The sequence below is a fragment of the Artemia sp. Qi Xiang Cuo genome, chromosome 20, assembly GCF_049724085.1.
Source record: "Artemia sp. Qi Xiang Cuo chromosome 20, ASM4972408v1, whole genome shotgun sequence".
Classification (NCBI taxonomy): Eukaryota; Metazoa; Arthropoda; class Branchiopoda; order Anostraca; family Artemiidae; genus Artemia; species Artemia sp. Qi Xiang Cuo.
Genome location: NC_142813.1, coordinates 11,660,240 through 11,682,741, shown reverse-complemented (window position 1 = coordinate 11,682,741; position 22,502 = coordinate 11,660,240). Strand labels below are relative to the sequence as shown.

The following is a 22,502-nucleotide window of genomic DNA, read 5'->3' as shown; positions in this document are numbered from 1 at the left end:
CGGATGGATAAACCCATCCGATAAAAAATTCAAATGACCTTTTTATTAAAAATAGTTCAACCATCAGATATTGAAACTCCAGGGTCGACACAACCTCCCAGGGCCGAGGGACAGGCGTTGTAAGTTATACTCTGGGGATTTATATGGTATTTATAGAAAGGAAACTCGTATAAACTTCAGAGAGGGCTCATTTGATTGAAAATAGAAAGTTCTAGTTCACTTTTAAAGCGTCAAAAGAAACTGAAGCTTAATCTAGTCCCCCCACGCCCTCTTTCCCCAAACCCATCCGATAATAGTTTTGAGATAAAAATTTTGTTAAAAATATTTCAAACATCAGATAATAAAAACTCCGAGGTTGACGTAACGCCATTTTTTCACTGTTATATTATTGCTTTTATACCACCTTTGATACTTCGATTAATATTTGATTTTTTTTTTTTTTTAAGTTTGATTTTGAAATAAGGAATTTTTAAATGCTTGAAATGTTTTGCAATCAAAAACGAAAAGAAATTAATTACAAAAAACTTTCCGCAAAAATAATTTTTTAAAGTAAAATTTAAGTAAATTTTAAACTTAAGCTCAGAAAATAAAAATACATTTTAAAATTACAACACAAAACGACCAGAAATTACAATAAAGAATAAATAAAGCCCAAAACGAAAAGAAATTAAATAAATAATCAGAGCGAAAACATGAAACAAGTAATGATATAAATGAATAAATAGATCTTAAGCGAGTAATGCTTAGACTGAATATGAAAATCAAGCTTAAGAAGAAAAAAATATTTTCCTATTGAAGTACAAATAACACCTAAAATGAACAGAAATTAAATAAACAGTTAATGCAAACAACCATAAATTATATATTAATGTAAATGAATAAATAAAACTTTAAAAGATTGAAACTTAAATCTAATATGCAAACTAAGCTTGAAACAATCAAAAATCACCACAAACAAGAATTTGAGAATGACCTCCTTCTCTCACTCTAAAAGTCTTAAAACATACTGCGTCATTGGCGCTGTACTGAAAACTATATGCGCCTTGAACAGTCTTTGAAAGTATAAACAACATCAAATTGAACATTTGATGTATTATGATATTAAATGTTGAAAGATCCATCAGTTTAAGAATTTATTTCGCTGTAAATGTATTTTTATTTTCAATGCTGTAAGAACTGGAAAATAAAGTATTTGTAATATAATTCGTCTTCAGTTATGCTCCAATAACGAAGTAGGCTTTTGGTTTTTATTTACATTTAGGAAAGGAGGCAGTATCCAAGTCTTTATTTATAGGGAAACTATATTTTTCTTTAGCAGCTTTAAAAACTGCTAATAAATTAAACTGAATATTTGATGTATAATGATATTAATTGCTGGAAGCTCATCAGTTCAAAATGTTAGTATAGTTTTAATGTTTATTTTCAGAGATAAATACAAAAGAAAATATTTGTCACAAAATTGGTTTTCAGTAAAGCGGCAATGACGCAGTAGGTTTTAGTCTTTTACAGTGAGAGAAGGAGGTCATACCCAAACTCTTGTTTGTGGTGATTTTTGATTGTTTCAAGCTTAATTTGCATGTTCAATTTAAGTTTCACTCCTTTTAAGATTTATTTATTAATTTAAATTAATGTATACTGTATGTTTGTTTGCATTGATGGTTTATTTAATTTCTGTTCGTTTTAAGTTTCATTTGTACTTCAATAGGAAAATATTTTTTTCGTCTTAAGCTTGATTTTCATATTCAATCTAAGTATAACTCGCTTTAAGATCAATTTATTCATTTATATCATTACTTGTTGTATGTTTTTGCTCTGATTATTTATTTAATTTCTGTTCGTTTTGGGCTTCATTTATTCTTTAATAGTAATTTCTGGTCGTTTTGAGTTTGAATTTTAAAAGTTATTTGTATTTTCTGAGCTTAAGTTTAAAATATCCTTTGCTTTTATTTGAAAAACTGATTTTTTCGGAAAGTTTTTTTTAATTAATTTCAAATAATGCCGGTAAATCTGGTTCATCCTCTATGAAATATACCCCTCACAGAAAACTCCTCCGTGAAAATTACATCCAACTTAAAGTGCACCCCCCCCCTGTCAAATTCCCTCCAGACAGTTCCATCCTCGCTGAGAATCCCCCTCCCTGTAAAATTGCTTGCAGACGGTTCAGCCTGAAAAATTCTCCTTAGCATTCTTTCATCTGAATAAGACTTTGATCTCTAATCGGTTTCTTGCCCATTCCAGAAATGTGCAAGAAATGTCCTTTAGTGGAAATTGTTTCCCGGAATAAAAACACGCGGAAAAGGCCCCTGGATAATTCCTCTGGAACATCTCATGCAAATTTGCCAAAGAGAATGTAAGATAATTAAAAAGAATTTCGTATAGTAATTGTGTCAAATCCCCCCAGTGTAACATTTCCCTGGAATATTCACCCCCCAAAGAAGATTCTACCTATAGAAATTCACCCCCTCCCCCCCCCCAAAAAAAAGTTTGTATACTTCCCAATAACAAATTCTATGCATAAACAATGGGCAAATTTCATAACTTATAATCCTCTCCCCACGGACTCTGGGGGGGCATTTTGCACCTAAAGACATAATTATTTTATTTTTCAACTATATTGAACAAAATGGCTATCTCAAAATTTTGATCAGATAATTTTAGAAAAAAAGGGCATGGGAGGGGGTTCAGTTGCCCTCCAATCTTTTTGGCTCTTAAAAAGGGCACTAAAACTTTTAATTTCCGCTCGAATACACCTTCTCCGATCTTATTGGACCATTATTTTGATACGATCACCCCTTGGGTAAAAAAAAACGGAACAGAAAAACGAATAAACGTACATCCATGATCTGTCTTCTGACAAAAATAGCAAATTCCACATTTTTTGCAGGTATAAGCTTGAGATTTTTAAAGTAGGGTTCTCTGGTATGCTGAATCTGATGGTGTGATTTGCATTAAGATTCCTTTAATTTTAGGGGGTGTTTCTTCTCTATATCAAAAATCAGGCAAATTTTCTCAGGCTCGTAGTTTTTGATGGGTAACATTAAGCTTGACGGATCTTACATATTTGGAATCAGCATAATAAGGTGATTCTTTTGATGTATCTATTGACATTAAAATTCAGTTTTTTAGAGTTTTGGTTACTATTGAGCCGAGTTGCTCCTTCTGTACAGTTTGTTGTCACAAACTGTTTGAAAGGCCATAAAGTTTCAATGTTTTATTTATTAATTTTTTTAGAGGCACTTCATATGGAAAGGGTGGGCATATTTCAGAGGGGGATCGTTCGATCAAAAATCGGAAGTTCTATGCTCTTTTTAAGAGCCAGAAGTGATCAGAGGACAACTAGTCCCCCCCCCCCATGCCCTCGTTTCCCCAAATGCCTCCAATCAAAATTTTGAGATAGCCTTATGTTCAAAATAGTCCAAAGGTCAAACAATTATGCCTTTAGGGTTGATAAAAAAAATCACAGCCCCCAGGGTAAGGGCTGGAAGTTATGCAAGCTGTCCATTGTTAAAATATAAGGTTTTTATGGAAGGGGTGGTCGTGTAGACTTCAGAGAAGGCTCATCCAATTCGAAATTGAAAGTTATAGCTCTCTTTTTAAAAGTTGAGAGTGATTGGTTGGCTACTAGCCCTCCACCCCACGCCCTTTTTCCCCAAATGCTTTCAATCAGAATTTTGTGATTGCCATTTTTCAATCACCATTTTTTCAAAATAGTCCAAATGTCAAATAAATATGGTTACGGGTTTGATACCCCACCCTCGCCCTCGGGGCCAGGACTGTAAGTTCTGCTAGTTGTCCGTTGTTAACATGGAATTCTTTTATGGAAGGGGGGGGGGTCGTTTAAACTTTGCAGGATGCTCATTCGATTGGAAATTGAAATTTCTTGTGTCCTTTTTAAGAGTCAAAAGGGATCAGGGGATAACCAACCCTCTCCTCGTGCCTTTCCCCCCCAATCGCCCCTAATTAAAATTGTAAAATATCCATTTTCTCAAAATCATCCAAAATCCAAATATCTATAACTTAGGGATTGAAAAATCAACCATAGCCCCCAGGGCATGGGCTTTAGCTTATGCAAGTTGCCCATTGTTAACATATAAGGTTTTTGTGGAAGGATTAGTCGTATTAACTTGGGGGGGAGGCTCATTCGATTAGAAATTGAAACTTCTAGTTCCTTTTTTAAGAGTCAAAGGGCAACCAGCCCCCCCCCTCACCACACCCCTTTTTCCTAAAGGCATCCAGTCAAAATTTTGAGATAGATATTATCTTCAAAATAGTCAAAAAGTAAAACAACTATGCCTCCGTGGTTGAACCCCCCCCTCCCAGACCCTAGGCTAGGGCTGTGAGTTATGCAAGTTGCTTATTGTTACTTTGATACTTGGATTTACTGATTTACGGGGTAACTTTGATTTACATGGCAAGTGCTGTAAGTTATGCAAGTCACTTACTGTTACTTTGATACTTTCTTTACTTTGATACTTCGTTAGTTTGATACTAGTTGATACTTTGAGGAAACTTTGATGTTGAAAAAAAATTGATTTTGAAATAGGGAATTTAAAAAAACATGAAACGTTGGCTATCAAAAACGAACAGAAATTAATTAAGAAAATACTCTCGAAAAACGTCGTTTTTCAAAGAAAATTAAAGACTATAGCATAAATAAAAGCAGAAAAAAACGTAAAATAAGATCAGCTGAAAACTCAAAATGCCCAAAAATTACTTGTTGAGAATAAACAAACTCAAAACGAACAGAAATTAAATAAAAAATCATAGCAAAAAAACAAATGACAGGTACTAGTATAAATGAATAGATAAATCTTAAAAGGAGTAAAACTTGAATTGAATATGCAACTCAAGCATAAAACGTACAGAAATCACTGCAAACAAGAATTTGGCTACTGCCCTCTTCCCTGATTGTAAAGGTCTAAAGTCTACTGCATCATTGACGCTTTACTGAAAACTATTTTTGTCTTGAATAATCTTGGAAAGAACTAATAAAATTAAACTAAATATTTGACATATAATGATATTAATTGCTGAAAGCTCATCAGTTCAAGATTATATTAAATTTTAATTTTATTTTCACTGCTATGATAAGTACAATGTAATATAATTCGTTTTCAGGAAAGCCCCAATTACGCTGTAGGCCTTAGAATTGTACAGTTAGGGAAGTGGACAGTAGCCAAACTCTTGTTTGTAGTGGTAACTATATTTGCTTGAACAGTCTTGGAAAGAAGTAATAAATTTAAACTGCATATATGACATATAATAATATTAATTGCTAAAAGATCATCAGTTCAGCATTTCGTTTTACTGTAATTTTCATTTTATTTTCACGTTGTAATAAGCACAAAAGAAAATATTTGTAATATAATTTGTTTTCAGATCTTTGAATTAAAACAACTTGGTGGAAGTGATGAAAGACTTGAGAGCTATGGCTAATTAAAGTCATGTATACCATTAGTATCATTATGTATCAAATATTCAGTTTAATTTTATTAATTTTTTCCAATACTGTTCAAGACACCTATAGTTACACTTGTATTTTTTTTTTCAAGAATATTGTTTCGTCCTTGTTTTTTTGTATGCTCATCAAAAACTTTATAAATGTAATTGAAAACTACATAAAGCGTAAGCTGCTTCCAAGTGAAGCTACTTTTTTTTTCAAATTTATCAGCTGATCAAAAGAATACTTATTGGACACCCTAGGTAAACTTTTTTTTTCAGGATGCCTCATCAGCTGATATAAAGAAAGCTTATCGGAAGCTTTCACTTCAGCTGCATCCTGACAAAAATGACAAACCTGATGCCGAAGTTCAGTTTAGAAACCTCGTGGCCATTTATGAAATCCTCAAAGATGAAAAGAAGAGAGTTCGTTATGATAGAGTATTAGTAGAAGGCCTGCCAAATTGGAGGAATCCCTTATACTACTATAGGCGCTACCGAAAAATGGGAGGAATTGAAACATCAATATGGCTTGTAGTTTTGACAAGTATTATCCAGTTTGCTGTTTCCTGGACTGCATATTGGGAGAAAAAGTTTGAAATTGTAAGTTAATCCAAAGGTATTGTTTTTTTACCACTTTCCCTGCAGACATGGCTGCAGAATACCAAAACACAGAAAAACACAATAACATTTGTCATCTTCTTCTTCACACCAATATTTTGTCTTCATCTTCTGTTCTTGATTATGAGCGTTTTAGTTTTATCAATTTCAATTTGTGAAGGCTAGAAACTATTTTGCCTTCTTCTTATTTCTCCTGTCATGTTGCGGTGCAGTTCAAAATAGCCTTTTTTATTCGTAAATTAATAAACAAAAACAAAGAGAGAAAAAAAATCTCAAGATGGAGAAAACAAACGGGACTACAGCCAGTAGAAGAAAAAGACAAACTAACACGACGCGGATAATCCGCCTGTATACAACAAGATGTCTTCAACGCTGCAAGTAGATGAAGAAAAAAAGAAAAAATTTAAAATAATCTATAAAACCTAGAATAAAGTTAAATATAAAACTAAGAAATAAAAATAAACCAATATCTCTATATACAATTAATACTACTGTGATTGAGTATCTGTGAGAACACTGAAGCGACTGGATAAAAGAAAATGAATATGAAATTAATTATTTCGATCCATCACGAGGTTTTAGATGACTGTTGAGTATTCTTTTGAAGGAGCCAACAGAGACACTTTTAGGGATGACGTCCCCAGGATAACGTTCCAGATAGGGATAATGTTCCAGACAAAAGTGCAACATCGAATGAAGCTGTTCTTCAAGAACTCTGTTCTCGTCTTGCCAACCTAAGGACAATTGGTCCAATCTGTGTGTCTTCGTGTCTGTCTTGACGGTGGAACAATGGGGGGGGGCATAATGCTAGAAAGCTGTAGAGAAGGGGGTGAATTTACCTACTTGTAGAAAACAGTCATCGGTGCTAGATCAATCCTTTCCCTAACAGAGTGGAGAGAGCAATGGGAAATGTATGAAATTGCCCTATTAGCCTTGTTCTGGATCTCTTAAAGCGGTGCCAACAACGTTTGTGGAGCACCAGCATACACCAGGCATCTAGAACTGGCAATAAATAATTTATTTATAACCCACTTTTATAGAAAACAAGTGGAGTAAATTACACTAAAAAGAAAGAAAAATCAAATACCCAGAAACATAGATAACTTAAACCTTAATCATAGACAAAAACACACGGATAATATTATGGTTTGGACCTAGGGACACAAAGTCGTGTCTTGTTAAATTAGCACTAAGCAACTCGAACGACGGATAATGTTGGTAGCACCATACTTCTCAATAATACGTGTATTACGATATGAAATATCTAAAATAAGCCATACGGATCTGGCGCAAATTATTTTTATTCAATAAAAAATACATTCCACTTAAAAACAAGACAGAATGGTCACAATATGTGGAATACATTTTAGCTAAAGTTCTTCGTAGATATTTTCCATGGTTAGGTACAATTTTTGCATACCTTACCCAATCTTCAACTTTTCTTTACCATCTCTCAGAACTTGAAGTCGCAAAAAAAGGAGTGTAGAACAAATACTAATCCCTTAATCACCGTAAACTCGCAACATTGTGATTTATTGGGAATGCAAGCTAAAATTTGGATGAAAATGCTGGACGGTAGAAGTTCTTAAAACTATCTAGTTACAAGATGTTGAGAAACTGCTTTTTCTCTATACTTTCAAGTGTCAGACTAAACATTTCCAGTTCCACACTCTTTGAAAGAGCTTGATCCACCATGCTCTTGAGGGTAGATGTTAGCTTGTGAGAGCTAAAGCAGTTTAGTAGCCTAGGTTGTTATTTTTTATGCTGTGCATAATGGGCTGTTGACAGCATATATGCTTGTATAATTGTTTGGGTTGTACTGCATAATCTACAGGACTAGAGGTATGAAAATCTATGGAGCTGGCAATGATTTAAAGATCAATAATAGATTAGAAATAGTTTTTTTTATCTCACTAGAAACATTACCAAACTCGTATTTGTTGTCCTAATTATTAATGTAGTTCGAACAAAAAAATACATCAGTTTCTAAGGAGCGATTTTGACTTACTACTTTTGATAAAATAAAAACAATTCAGAGTGGGATAAAAAAATATTAAATTAATTAGTTATTAAAAAAATATAAATTAAAAAAAATATAATATAATATAAAATAATACAATATAAATTATAATATAATATAAAAATATAAATTAAAATCAACACGAAAAAAGTGCGAAATATAAGACTAACTTTAAAATATACAATAAGAAAACTCATTAGTTAATAACAGACTACGAAAAGTATGTTATAAACTGACTAAAATGGAAAATTTGTAACAATTGCCAAGGTGAAAAAAAGCATATGGAGTTAAAACGAGATGATAACAATTTAAAATGAAGTTAAACAAACATAATGGGGCTAAAAATTAATGTTAGAAACACAAGAGGACAAAAACTTCTTTTGTACCTGTCCGTCTTGCAACGAGTTGGAGTGACAATTAAGTCCATTTGACTTACATTTTCTGAGCATTTTTCTGACAAAGAAACAGTTTTTAAACGTTTGGATCTTGTTAAGACTAAAGTTTAGTTTGACTGTAATCAAGTCAACCATTGTCCAAACGCACTCTTAGTAAGGTGCGTTTATAAAATCTCCCAAAACCCCTTGGGAATGTACCTGCTAGTATGTTTAAGAACTTAAGAAATAACTTGAGTCTCCGAACTCACAGTGAAAGAAATACATTTTTTGTTGTTACTTATTTTTATTCCACTATTTACAATATCTATTGCGTTTAGCGGAAAAATTATAATGAAAATAATTATGAAAAAATCATGAAAATGATGAAATGATGAATAATGAAAAGTTATCATGAAAATAATGAGCCTCATATCTTGACCGATTCATAAGCAAACTAAATGAGGTCAATAAAAAATTAAAGCCATTTTCTGGGACTATGTTTGTTTCTTAAAGCTGCTGATATAAATTTTTGTTGTTATGTAGAACTACAAAGGCTGACAAACAAATGTTAATTAGCATTGTATTGTATTAGATTTACGCCGCTTCTTGACTACTAAAATTCCTGCGTCGGGCCTGCAGGGTGCTGCTACAGCTGGGTTTGATCTCAATTGATATGGGTTGACTACCAAGCTAAGATCAAACCTACCGCGCCACTACAGGACTACATTAATTTGTAAAATGTTTGTCAGAGCCAGTGAAATATCCCACTATATGCTTATGGGCTATGCACACAGAATACGACTATGGTGATCTACTATGGGCTAGATAATGATCATTCATTTTTCTTTCTCAGAGTTTCCTGATTTTTTACAGTTTTGAGCGATGGGTCATTTATATGTGCTATTATATGTGCTAGACCCATATACCATACAGCAAAACTGCACAGTCTTGAAATTTTGGAGTGATTTTTTTTTTTAGAACGCGTTTATATATCTTTTGTTTTAGTTTCCCATGATCTTTGAGGTGGTCATTATAAAAACAATAATATTCCATAAAAATTTTATGCGTGGAGACTTTTCTAAAGTGAAGGTGGCCCTCCGTTATTGAGCTGGCTAGCAAATAAAAACTACAAAATTAATATCAACAAAATTGTGATGGTATTTCTTTTTTATATTTGTATTTATTTTTAGAATAATTAATACAGTAAGACAAATGAAAAAACAGGATTAAGAAGCTCTAAGAAGGTGAGCTGGAAATTCATGTATTCATCTAAAAGTATTAACTTATCTTTTTTAGAGAGAGGTATTAGGCAGCAAAGCAAAAAAACAGAAGAAGCAATCAAGGAAGAAGGGCACAATCCAAGATGAAGAGATTGACTTGGTGGAGGAAGAAATCAAGCAGATCCCCAAACCAAGGTACTGTCTCTAATATTTCTTACTCTTTAAGCAAGCGTTGACCAAAAAAAAAAAAAAACTGTAAACGCCATCTAGCATTAGGCGATACTTGACATTTTTTAAAGCTTAGTAATTGTTTCTCTGTTAGGGACAGGATTCAGACATTTATTACTACACTAGTTTTACCATTTACACAAAATTAAGTTAATCGTTCTTATTATTACACTGAAAAAAATGCTGTGTTGCCAAACGCTAGATGGTGTTAAGTTTTTTTTGTTGACACTATCGGCAGTGGTCCCCACTCTTGTAAGTTACCCATACTCTTTGGAATAGAGGAATAGTGTTTACTAGAGTGCTTTCCTCAAATGGTGCAACTATTTAATATTTCAGTTCATGATTTTTAAAAGGGGTTGAAAGTTGTGGATGAAACTTGTCCCTTAGGTATACCACCCCCTCCTTCCGTCATCTTTGCAAGTTATAATATGACTATTGTATTCTATTTTACGCTCAAAATCGTCTACTAGTAACGGAGGACCTGCCAAACCCTCAGCATGGTTGAAGAAAATCATTGAAAATATATTTAGTTTAATTATATACTTTTTGAGGCTTAGTCCCCCCCCCCCACCTAACCAGAAATATCCATTCGCCCCTTTAAAAGCTGATAGGCAAATGTTCAATACTGTACATAAATTAATAAAGTTTCAGATGAATCTATTCTGTCCAATGAAGCTCACAGATAATTATCAGAATCTGAGACTCAGAATATGAGATTCTGAATCGAGAATCTGAGTGGTGCTCAGACTCAATCAGACTCAGAATCTGAGTGGTGCTCTGGATAGTTTCATCTGGACATTTATTAATCAATTTTCTATTCAAGACATTTTAGCTAGTAGACTTTGGCCATGTTAGAATGGCTTTAGTGCGTGACGAAATGACCAAAAACTGTAATTTCGGTAATAACGGTAATAACTGCCGGTGTAATCTGTTTAATCTGTTTTGCTAGTTAAAAATGCCGTAGAACCTTACATTTCCGTTTGAGTGAGCCCTCCCTCAGTATATATATATATATATATATATATATATATATATATATATATATATATATATATATATATATATATATATATATATATATATATATATATATATATATATATATATATATATATATATATATATATATATATATATATATATATATATATATATATATATATATATATATATATATATATATATATATATATATAATTTATTCATTATACCGGGCCCCTTCGCTCGGTACGCGGAAGGCTTCTATATATGGATTCTCATTGTCTCTTGTCTACTAAACGATGACAATTTGAGCCTTTTCTTGATGTCCTGACGTGCAAATGGACCTTAAATTAGAAGTAGTGCCTTTGTATTTTTTTTTTTTTGTATTGGACCTCTAGCTTTTACCTCAGCCTGTCTTTTGTTACTATGAAAGACATATTGCCGAACCTTTGTTTCTTTTAATTCTTCAGGTGGTGGGACAAAAACTTCCAACGATTTATCTATTCCACGTTTTGATTTTCAAAGGTATGGTAGGTAATGATGACCTTCCATGTAATAATCCTAAGCCCAATCGTCATCGCTATCATTTTCAATATTGACACGTTTAGATTCTTGCTGTCCAGGTGGATATTCATTGACTCTCTCACATGCTCAGCGTCGCATGTCTTCTAACCCTGGTGTGTCTTTGCTCTTCATATTCATTTTTGACTTGCTCACATGCTTCGTGTCGCATATCTTCGAACCGCGTGTGTCCTTGCTCTTCATTTTCATTTTTGACACGCCGCCGCTGTTCTTCTAACTGCGTATGTATTTACTCTTCATTTTATTTTTGACTCGCTCACATTTTGGGTGTCATATGTCTTCTAACCGCGTGTGTCTTTGCTCTTCATTTTCATTTTTGACACGCCACCGCTTTTCTTCTGACTGCGCGTGTCTTTTCATTTTCATTTTTGACTCGATCACATGCTTGGTGTCGCATGTCTTCTAACATCGTGTGTCTTTGCTCCGCATTTCCATTTTTGACAGATTCTAATTCTCGCTTTCGCATATCTTCTAACCGCCCCTGTCTTTGCTCTTCATTTTTTACACGTATTGGTGTGAAAAATATGAAGCCGTTTTCGAGGAAAAATAAATATATGCATATAATATAATATGCAGAAAAGTGAATCATCGAAACGCAAAATGAAGGTCAGAAAAGATTCCCTCTAAGGAGTATGGGGTTGTGAAACTGTTAAAAAATATATATGAAAAATATACCCCCCCCCCCCAAAAAAAAATACAAAAAAAACAACAGAAAAGTGAACCATCGAAACGCAAAATGAAGGTCAGAAAAGATTCCCTCTAAGGAGGATCTGAGGACGCTTCTCCTGCGATTTTTTTTTGGGGGGGGGGGAATTTTTGGAAAATGTACAAAAAGTATATGTAAAAGATATGGAAACGCTGAAATCTTCTGACTCCCCCAAGCGCAAAAGGGAGGTCAGGGAAGTTTCCCTATAAAGAGTATTTGAGGACAGGATCCCCACGACGTTTTGGGAAGAGAAAATTTCGTGAAAATATACGAATAACCTTTAGTATATGGAAAACATGTAAAAACTCGAAAATGCATAGACTTACCAAAGTGCACAGGGGAAGTCAGGGAATCTTCCGTCTAAGAAGTATATGAGGATTTTCCCCTGTGATTTGAGAGAGAGAAAATTGTGTGAAAACTTGCCAAAAATTGTATGGGAGAATGTGGAAGTGCTAAGACGCATCTAATTACTCAACTTTAGAAGGGATGTTACTGAAATATTTATCTTACAGAGTATCCCCCCCCCCCCAATTTTGAAGGGAAAGGGATTTTTGTAAAAATTTGGAAAATATATAAGATAACTAAGATTCAGAGGCTTATGCAAGTGCAGAAGAGAGGTATTAGAATGAGAGGTTATAGAGGTATTAGAGTATTAGAGGTATTAGAGGTATTTTCTTCTAATGGGCATCTGGGGACCTTTCTCACACAATTCTTTTTAGGAGAAACCATTGTGCGAAAATGTGTAAAATAATTGTGAAAAATATGCCATAAAGATAAAATGCACACATGCACACACGCATCTGTCGAAAGCCAAACATAAGCCGCTTTACCAAAATGCGCATTTACAATGCGTTAGTCAGCACCGTCCTGCTGTATGGAGCGGAGACGTGGCCAGCTGCAAAATCTATCCTCAGCGCCGTCGATGTCGTAAAGACGAAACTTCTTCGAAGAATCGAAAGACTTCACAGGTATAACTTCCTTAGCAACCAGATTATTCTGTGAAGTACCGCTAAAACTCCTTTCTTGACTCAGCTCTCCCAGTGTACTGTTAGGTGGTACAGCAACCTTCTTTGCATTTCACGCGAAACCTCAGCACAGGTCGGATTCGACTTCGAACCAACCCCGCACGGGATGGAAGCGGCCCAGAGGACCTCCCCCCACTAGGTGGAAAGAAAAATCTTATGGATTCTTCATCCAAGCCCAAATCCCGGTGGAAGAAGCTACAAGCCTGGAGAGTGACAGGTCAACCTGGAGGCTCTTGGTCTCATCGCCCTCTACGCCGAACCCTCGGCAGGAGCCTTAAGTCAAGTAAGTAAGTCAGGTCATCTTTAAGATGCCAATTAAAACAATGCTTAACATATCTGCTATTTTGTTTTTTCAGGACAAAATTCAACACCCGTTTTGTAATTTAATTTTGTTAGACAGATAATGCTCAGGTGACATTACTGAAATTAGTAATGTGTAGTTTCAAGTAGGCAAATATAGTAGAACCTATGCCCCCCCCCTACTAATGTCATATTTTTTGTAACTAATCACATAACTAATAACCAAACAATTCTTAATTACATAAGAATTATTTCTTAATTTTCTTGAATTTCCTTAGATTTCTAGGATTGTAATTAAATAATTACAAAGTAATTATTTTATTCATAGTTAACATTTAATAGATGGTGCTGGAGGAGAATCGCGAGGAAAACTCCCCTGCCTGGTGGCCAGACAGAAAATGGATTTGCGGAAAGCTATTATGTATTGTGTTTTGCGGAGAATTATCTATCTCACCGTGTTTTTTGTTGCTCACAACGCACAGTACATGGGATATACACAGCACACAGTTGTACACTGAATGATATGCACAGCACACATAAGATACACAATTGTGTATCTTACTGCGTATTTGTTTGTTGACTCAGAACACCCGGGCTTTGAAAAATCCTACGCACGTGGTTAAAACACTTGCATATTGAAACAAGGGAACTTAGGTGACTAAGAGATTAATAGCAATTGTCATTTATCTGATAACTATTCATTTATTTTATTTAATTATTATTAATTAGTTAATTATTTATTTAATAATTTATGCCGAAGGTAATCCTGGTCATAAAACATTTTTTTTTGTTTGGCCCAGAAGTCGTTGGAAGGGGTCTCGAGAGAGATAAATTAGCCATTTAAGGGTGTGGCTTACTCAGCAAAGGCTACTGTACTATTTTAACAGTATACCATCCATCAAAGTATAACCAAAGCCGACAATACGTATTTAAATAATGAGGGAAGGCGGCATTTCTCATATTTTAAATATTCTGCCCTTTTCATGATGTGAAATGACTCTTAGATTCCACTGCTGTTGGGTTTGCGTTGCGGAATCTACTGAACTGCGTTTTCTTTTGCTCGTCTGTTTATATGATGTTAAAGTTATTTTCATTTTCTTTTTGCGTTTTATTGACTAGCCGCAACCCTAATCAACCAATGAAACGGGAAGAAAACCGTTTTTTTCAATACAGCCTAGGGAACCGTGGTTTGCATTTGGCGTTTTCTTAATGAAATAGCGTTAACGTGGCCTTACAGGGAGTAATTATTTACATTTATTATTAATATTAAATTCATGGCGCTCAAGTAGAATCGTAAGGATGTAAAATAAACCACGAATTCTAATTTATGAGTAGCGTGATGGTGAACTAACAAGGGAAACAAAAAACGCTGATATTATCTGGTTTTTAACATGAAAAGATAGAAAAATATGTTGAAAAGTACATTTGTATTTGGCAATATTTCTACAAATAAAATAATTTTAGGAGAAAAAAATAATCCCCTTAGTTTTCAGCTATAGTGTAATATTTAATTTTGCATTCCAACGTCTCGGTAAAAATTGCAATTTTCGGGTATGAACAACATTACATGGTTCAATTAAAATGGGGGCAAATATTTCCTCTTAAATGAGTTAATACTAGCTTCTTTGATTTGTGGGTCTACGTGGTATAGTTCAATTTATGACTCTTATATGTACGAAAATAAATTTCTCTTAGTTTTGTTGCTTTATGTTCAATTTAAACTCATAACTCTTAATTTATGGAAAAGAAGATTCTGTTAGTTTGTTTTCCTTGTGTTACATTTAAAATTATGCTTATTAAATTATGGTAAACAAGAGTCTTTTATTTTGGTTTATTTATGTTCCATTTCACTGTATTCGTCTTAAATGAGGTTAAATAAGATGTTTTTTTTGTGGTTTCTTTATGTTCAATTTCAATTTATTCGTCTTAAATGAGGATAAAAAAGATGTTTTTATTGTGGTTTCTTTATGTTCCATTTCAATGTATTCGTCTTAAATTAAGATAAATAAGATTTTTTTATTGTGGTTTCTTTATGTTCCATTTCAATGTATTCGTATTAAATGATGGTAAAAAAGATGTTTTTATTGTGGTTTATTTGTGGTACATTTCAATGTATTCGTCTTAAATGAGGGTAAAAAAGATGTTATTATTGTGGTTTCTTTATGTTCCATTTCAATGCATTCTTCTTAAATGAGGGTAAATAAGATGTTTTTATTTTTGTTTCTTTTTGTTACATTTCAATGTATTAGTCTTAAATGAGGGTAAACAAGATGTTTTTATTGTGGTTTCTTTATGTTCCATTTCAATGTATTCGTCTTAAATGAGGGTAAATAAGATGTTTTTATTGTGGTTTCTTTATGTTCCATTTCAATGTATGCGTCTTAAATGAGGGTAAATAAGATGTTTTTATTGGGGTTTCTTTATGTTCCATTTCAATGTATTCGTCTTAAATGAGGGTAAATAAGATGTTTTTATTGTGGTTTCTTTATGTTCCATTTCAATTTATTCTTTTAAATGAGTGTAAAAAAGATGTTTTTATTGTTGTTTCTTTTATTTTCAATTTAAATTTATTCGTATTAAATTAGGGTAAATAAGATGTTTTTATTTTGGTTTCTTTATTTTCCATTTCAATGTATTCGTCTTAAATGAGGGTAAATAATATGTTTTTATTGTGGTTTCTTTATCTTACATTTCAATTTATTCGTCATAAATGAGGGTAAATAATATGTTTTTATTGTGGTTTCTTTATGTTCCATTTAAATGTATTCGTCTTAAATGAGGGTAAACAAGATGTTTTTATTGTGGTTTCTTTGTGTTCCATTTCAATGTATTCGTCTTAAATGAGGGTAAATAAGACGTTTTTATTGTGGTTTCTTTATGTTCCATTTCAATGTATTCGTCTTAAATGAGGGTAAATAATATGTTTTTTTTGTGTTTTCTTTATGTTCCATTTCAATGTATTCGTATTATATGAGTGTAAATAAGACGTTTTTTTTGTGGTTTCTTTTTGTTCAATTTCAATTTATTCGTCTTAAATGAGTGTAAAAAAGATGTTTTTATGGTGGTTTCTTTATGTTACATTTCAATGTATTCGTCTTAAATGAGGGTAAATAAGATGTTTTTATTGTGGTTTCTTTATGTTCCATTTCAATGTATTCGTCTTAAATGAGGGTAAATAAGATGTTTTTATTGTGGTTTCTTTATGTTCCATTTCAATGTATTCGTCTTAAATGAGGGTAAATAAGATGTTTTTATTGTTGTTTCTTTATGTTCCATTTAAATGTATTAGTATTAAATTAGGCTAAATAAGATTTTTTTATTGTGGTTTCTTTATGTTCCATTTAAATGTATTAGTCTTAAATGAGTGTAAACAATATGTTTTTATTGTGGTTTATTTATGTTCCATTTAAATGTATTCGTCTTAAATGAGGGTAAAAAATATGTTTTTATTGCGTTTTCTTTATGTTCCATTTCAATGTATTTGTCTTAAATGAAGGTAAATAAGATGTTTTTATTGTGGTTTCTTTATGTTACATTTCAATGTATTCGTCTTTAATGAGGTTAAACAAGATGATTTTATTGTGGTTTCTTTATGTTCCATTTCATTGTATTCCTCTTAAATGAGGGTAAAAAAGAGGTTTTTATTGTGGTTTATTTATGTTCCATTTCATTGTATTCGTCTTAAATGATGGTAAAAAAGATGTTTTTATTGCGGTTTCTGTATGTTAAATTTCAATGTATTTGTCTTAAATGAGGGTAAATAAGATGTTTTTATTGTGGTTTCTTTGTGTTCTATTTCAATGTATTCCTCTTAAATGAGGGTAAACAAGATGCTTTTATTGTGGTTTCTTTATGTTCCATTTCAACGTATTCGTCTTAAATGAGGGTAAACAATATGCTTTTATTGTGGTTTCTTCATTGTCCATTTCAATGTATTCGTCTTAAATGAGGGAAAACAAGATGTTTTTATTGTGGTTTCTTTATGTTCCATTTCAATGTATTCGTCTTAAATGAGGGTAAACAAGATGTTTTTATTGTGGTTTCCTTATGTTCCATTTAAATGTATTCGTCTTAAATGGGGGTAAACAAGATGCTTTTATTGTGGTTTCTTCAGGTTCTATTTCATTGTATTCATCTTAAATGATGGAAAAAAATATGTTTTTATTGTGGTTTCTTTATGTTCCATTTCAATGTATTCGTCTTAAATGAGGGTAAACAAGATGTTTTTATTGTGGTTTCTTCATGTTCCATTTCAATGTATTCGTCTTAAATGAGGGAAAAAAAGATGTTTTTATTGTGGTTTCTTTATGTTCCATTTCCCTGTATTCGTCTTAAATGAGGGTAAACAAAATGTTTTTATTGTGGTTTCTTTATGTTCCATTTCAATTTATTCGTCTTAAATGAGGGTAAATAAGATGTTTTTATTGTGTTTTTTTTATTTTCCATTTCAATGTATTCGTCTTAAATGAAGATAAATAAGATTTTTTTTTTCTGGTTTCTTTATGTTACATTTAAATGTATTAGTATTAATTTAGGTTAAATAAGATTTTATTATTTTGGTTTATTTATGTTACATTTCAATGTATTCGTATTAAATGAGCGTAAACAAGATGTTTTTATTGTGGTTTCTTTATGTTCCATTTCAATGTATTCGTCTTAAATGAGGGTAAAAAAGATGTTTTTATTGTGTTTTTTTTATGTTCCATTTCAATGTATTCGTCTTAAATGAGGGTAAATAAGATGTTTTTATTGTGGTTTCTTTATGTTCCATTTAAATGTATTCGTCTTAAATGAGGGTAAAAAAGATGTTTTTATTGTGGTTTCTTTGTGTTCCATTTCAATGTATTCGTCTTAAATGAGGGTAAATAAGATGCTTTTATTGTGGTTTCTTTGTGTTCAATTTCAATTTATTCCTCTTAAATGAGGGTAAACAAGATGTTTTTATTGTGGTTTCTTTATGTTCTATTTCTATGTATTCTTCTTAAATGAGTGTAATAAAGATGTTTTTATTGTGGTTTCTTTATGTTCCATTTCAATTTATTCCTCTTAAATGAGGGTAAACAAGATGTTTTTATTGTGGTTTCTTTATGTTCCATTTCAATGTATTCGTCTTAAATGAGGGTAAACAAGATGTTTTTATTGTAGTTTCTTTATGTTCCATTTCAGTGTATTCGTCTTAAATGAGGGTAAACTAGATGATTTTATTGTGGTTTCTTTATGTTACATATCACTGTATTCGTCTTAAATGAGGGTAAAAAAGATGTTTTTATTGTGGTTTCTTTATGTTCCATATCAATTTATTCGTCTTAAATGAGGGTAAACAATATGCTTTTATTGTGGTTGCTTTATGTTCCATTTCAATGTATTCGTCTTAAATGAGGGTAAACAATATGCTTTTATTGTGGTTTCTTAATGTTCCATTTCAATGTATTCCTCTTAAATGAGGGAAAACAAGATGTTTTTATTGTGGTTTCTTTATGTTCCATCTCAATGTATTCCTCTTAAATGATGGTAAACAAGATGTTTTTATTGTGGTTTCTTAATGTTCCATTTCAATGTATTCCTATTAAATGATGGTAAACAAGATGCTTTTATTGTGGTTTCTTTATGTTCCATTTCAATGTATTCGTCTTAAATGAGGGTAAACAAGATGTTTTTATTGTGGTTTATTTATGTTCCATTTCAATGTATTCCTCTTAATTGAGGGTAAACAAGATGCTTTTATTGTGGTTTCCTTATGTTCTATTTCAATGTCTTCCTATTAAATGATTGTAAACAAGATGCTTTTATTGTGGTTTCTTCATGTTCCATTTCATAGTATTCGTCTTAACAGAGGGTAAACAAGATGCTTTTATTGTGGTTTTTATATGTTTCATTTCAAAGTATTCGTCTTAATTTATGGTAAACAAGATGTTTTTATTGTGGTTTCTTTATGTTAAATTTAAATGTATTCCTATTAAATGAGTGTAAAAAAGATGTTTTTATTGTAGTTTCTTTATGTTCAATTTCAGTGTATTACTCTTAAATGAGGGTAAACAAGAGGTTTTTATTGTGGTTTCTTTATGTTACATTTCAATGTATTCCTCTTAAATGAGGGTAAATAAGATGCTTTTATTGTGGTTTCTTTATGTTCCATCTCAATGTATTCCTAATAAATGAGGGTAAACAAGATGCTTTTATTGTGGTTTCTTTATGTTCCATTTCAACGTATTCGTCTTAAATGAGGGTAAACAATATGCTGTTATTGTGGTTTCTTAATGTTCCATTTCAATGTATTCCTCTTAAATTAGTTTAAACAAGATGTTTTTAGTGTGGTTTCTTTATGTACCATTTCTATCTATTCCTCTTAAATTATGGTAAACAATATGCTTTTACTGAAGTTTCTTTGTGTTAAATTTCAGTGTATTAGTCTTAAATTAGGGTAAACAATATGCTTTTATTGTTTTTTCTATATTTTCCATTTAAATTTATTCCAATTAAATGAGGGAAAAAAAAATGTTTTTATTGTGGTTTCTTTATGTTCCATTTCAATGTATTCCTCTTAAATGAGGGTAAACAAGATGTTTTTATTGTGGTTTCTTTATGTTCCATTTCAATGTATTCGTCTTAAATGAGGGTAAACAAGATGCTTTTATTATGGTTTATTCATGTTCAATTTCATTGTATTCATCTTAAATGAGGGTAAACAAGATGATTTTATTGTGGTTTATTTATGTTCCATTTCAAAGTATTCCTCTTAAATTAGGGCAAACAAGATGTTTTTATTGTGGTTTCTTTATGTTCCATTTCAAAGTATTCCTCTTAAATGAGGGTAAACAAGATGATTTTATTGTGGTTTCTTTATGTTCCATTTCAATGTATTCCTCTTAAATGAGGGAAAACAAGATGATTTTATTGTGGTTTCTTTATGTTCCATTTCAATGTATTCGTCTTAAATGAGGGTAAACAAGATGTTTTTATTGTGGTTTCTTTATGTTCCATGTCAATGTATTCATATTAAATGAGGGTAAACAAGATGATTTTATTGTGTTTTCTTCATGTTCCATTTCAATGTATTCCTCTTAAATGAGGGAAAACAAGATGTTTTTATTGTGCTTTCTTTATGTTCCATTTCAATGTATTCGTCTTAAATGAGGGTAAACAAGATGATTTTATTGAGGTTTCTTTATGTTCCATTTCAATGTATTCGTCTTAAATTGGGGTAAACAATATGATTTTATTGTGGTTTCTTTATGTTCCATTTCATTGTATTCCTCTTAAATGAGGGTAAACAAGATGTTTTTATTGTGGTTTCTTTATGTTCCATTTCAATGTATTCCTCTTAAATGAGGGTAAACAAGATGTTTTTATTGTGGTTTCTTTATGTTCCATTTCAATTTATTCCTCTTAAATGAGGGTAAACAATATGTTTTTATTGTGGTTGCTTTATGTTCCATTTCAATGTATTCGTCTTAAATGAGGGTAAACAAGATGTTTTTATTGTGGTTTCTTTATGTTCGATTTCAATGTATTCGTCTTAAATGATGGTAAACAAGATGATGTTATTGTGGTTTCTTTATTTTATATTTAACTGTATTAGTCTTAAATGAGTGTAAACAAGAAGTTTTTATTGTGGTTTCTTTATGTTCTATTTCAATGTATTCATCTTAAATTAGTGTAAACAAGATGCTTTTACTGTGGTTTCTTTATGTTAAATTTCAATGTATTCGTCTTAAACGATGGTAAACAAGATGCTTTTATTATGGTTTCTTTATTTTCGATTTCAATGTATTAGTCTTAACTGATGGTAAACAAGATGTTTTTATTTTGGTTTCTTTATGTTCCATTTCAAAGTAGTACTCTTAAATGAGGGCAAATAAGATGATTTTATTGTGGTTTCTTTATTTTACATGTCAAAGTATTCCTCTTAAATGAGGGTAAATAAGATGTTTTTATTGTGGTTTCTTTATGTTCCATTTCAATGTATTAGTCTTAAATGAGGGTAAAAAAGATGTTTTTACTCTGGTTTATTTATGTTACATTTCAATGTATTCCTCTTAAATGAGGGTAAACAAGATGCTTTTATTGTGGTTTCTTTATGTTCCATTTCAATGTATTCCTCTTAAATGAGGGAAAACAAGATGTTTTTATTGTGGTTTCTTTATGTTCCATTTCAATGTATTCGTCTTAAATGAGGGTAAACAAGATGTTTTTATTGAGGTTTCTTTATGTTCCATTTCAATGTATTCGTCTTAAATGAGGGTAAACAAGATGCTTTTATTGTGGTTTCTTTATGTTCCATTTCAATGTATTCCTCTTAAATGAGGGCAAACAAGATGTTTTTATTGTGGTTTCTTTATGTTCTATTTCAATGTATTCCTCTTAAATGAGGGTAAACAAGATGCTTTTATTGTGGTTTCTTTATGTTCCATTTCAACTTATTCATCTTAAATGAGTGTAAATAAGATGCTATTATTAATGGTGCTTCATGGTCTATGTATTATTAGGCCAACTATCTGGTTTTATACTATATGATTTTAGTGTTGTTTATACATTTTACATCTAATATTAGTCGTCTTTATATATTTAAAACAATAGTCTGATATTTTTCTTGCTTTATGTAACATTTAATTTTCTTACTATTAATTTAGGGTAAACAATAATTTTTTAATGAGGTTTCTTTATGTTACATTTCAATGTATTCCTCTTAAATGAGGGTAAACAAGATGCTTTTATTGTGGTTTCTTTATGTTCCATTTCTATGTATTCGTCTTAAATGATGGTAAACAAGATGCTTTTATTGTGGTTTCTTTATGTTCCATTTCAATGTATTCGTCTTAAATGAGGGTAAATAAGATGCTTTTATTGTGGTTTCTTTATGTTCCATCTCAATGTATTCCTCTTAAATGATGGTAAACAAGATGCTTTTATTGTGGTTTCTTTATTTTCCATTTCAATGTATTCCTCTTAAATGAGGGTAAACAAGATGATTTTAGTGTGGTTTCTATATGTTAAATTTCAAATTAT

The 22,502-nt window shown here is 31.6% G+C and overlaps 1 protein-coding gene across 1 annotated transcript in view; it reads left to right on the top strand.

Moving 5' to 3' along the window:
* LOC148939868 (dnaJ homolog subfamily C member 1) overlaps positions 1-22,502 on the top strand; it is a 68,093-nt gene that overhangs the window by 26,024 nt on the left and 19,567 nt on the right. The window contains exons 2-3 of the mRNA XM_089105769.1: positions 5,722-6,042; positions 9,751-9,869. Coding sequence (XP_088961895.1) covers positions 5,722-6,042; positions 9,751-9,869 — 440 coding nt within the window. The remainder of the gene's footprint in view (positions 1-5,721; positions 6,043-9,750; positions 9,870-22,502) is intronic.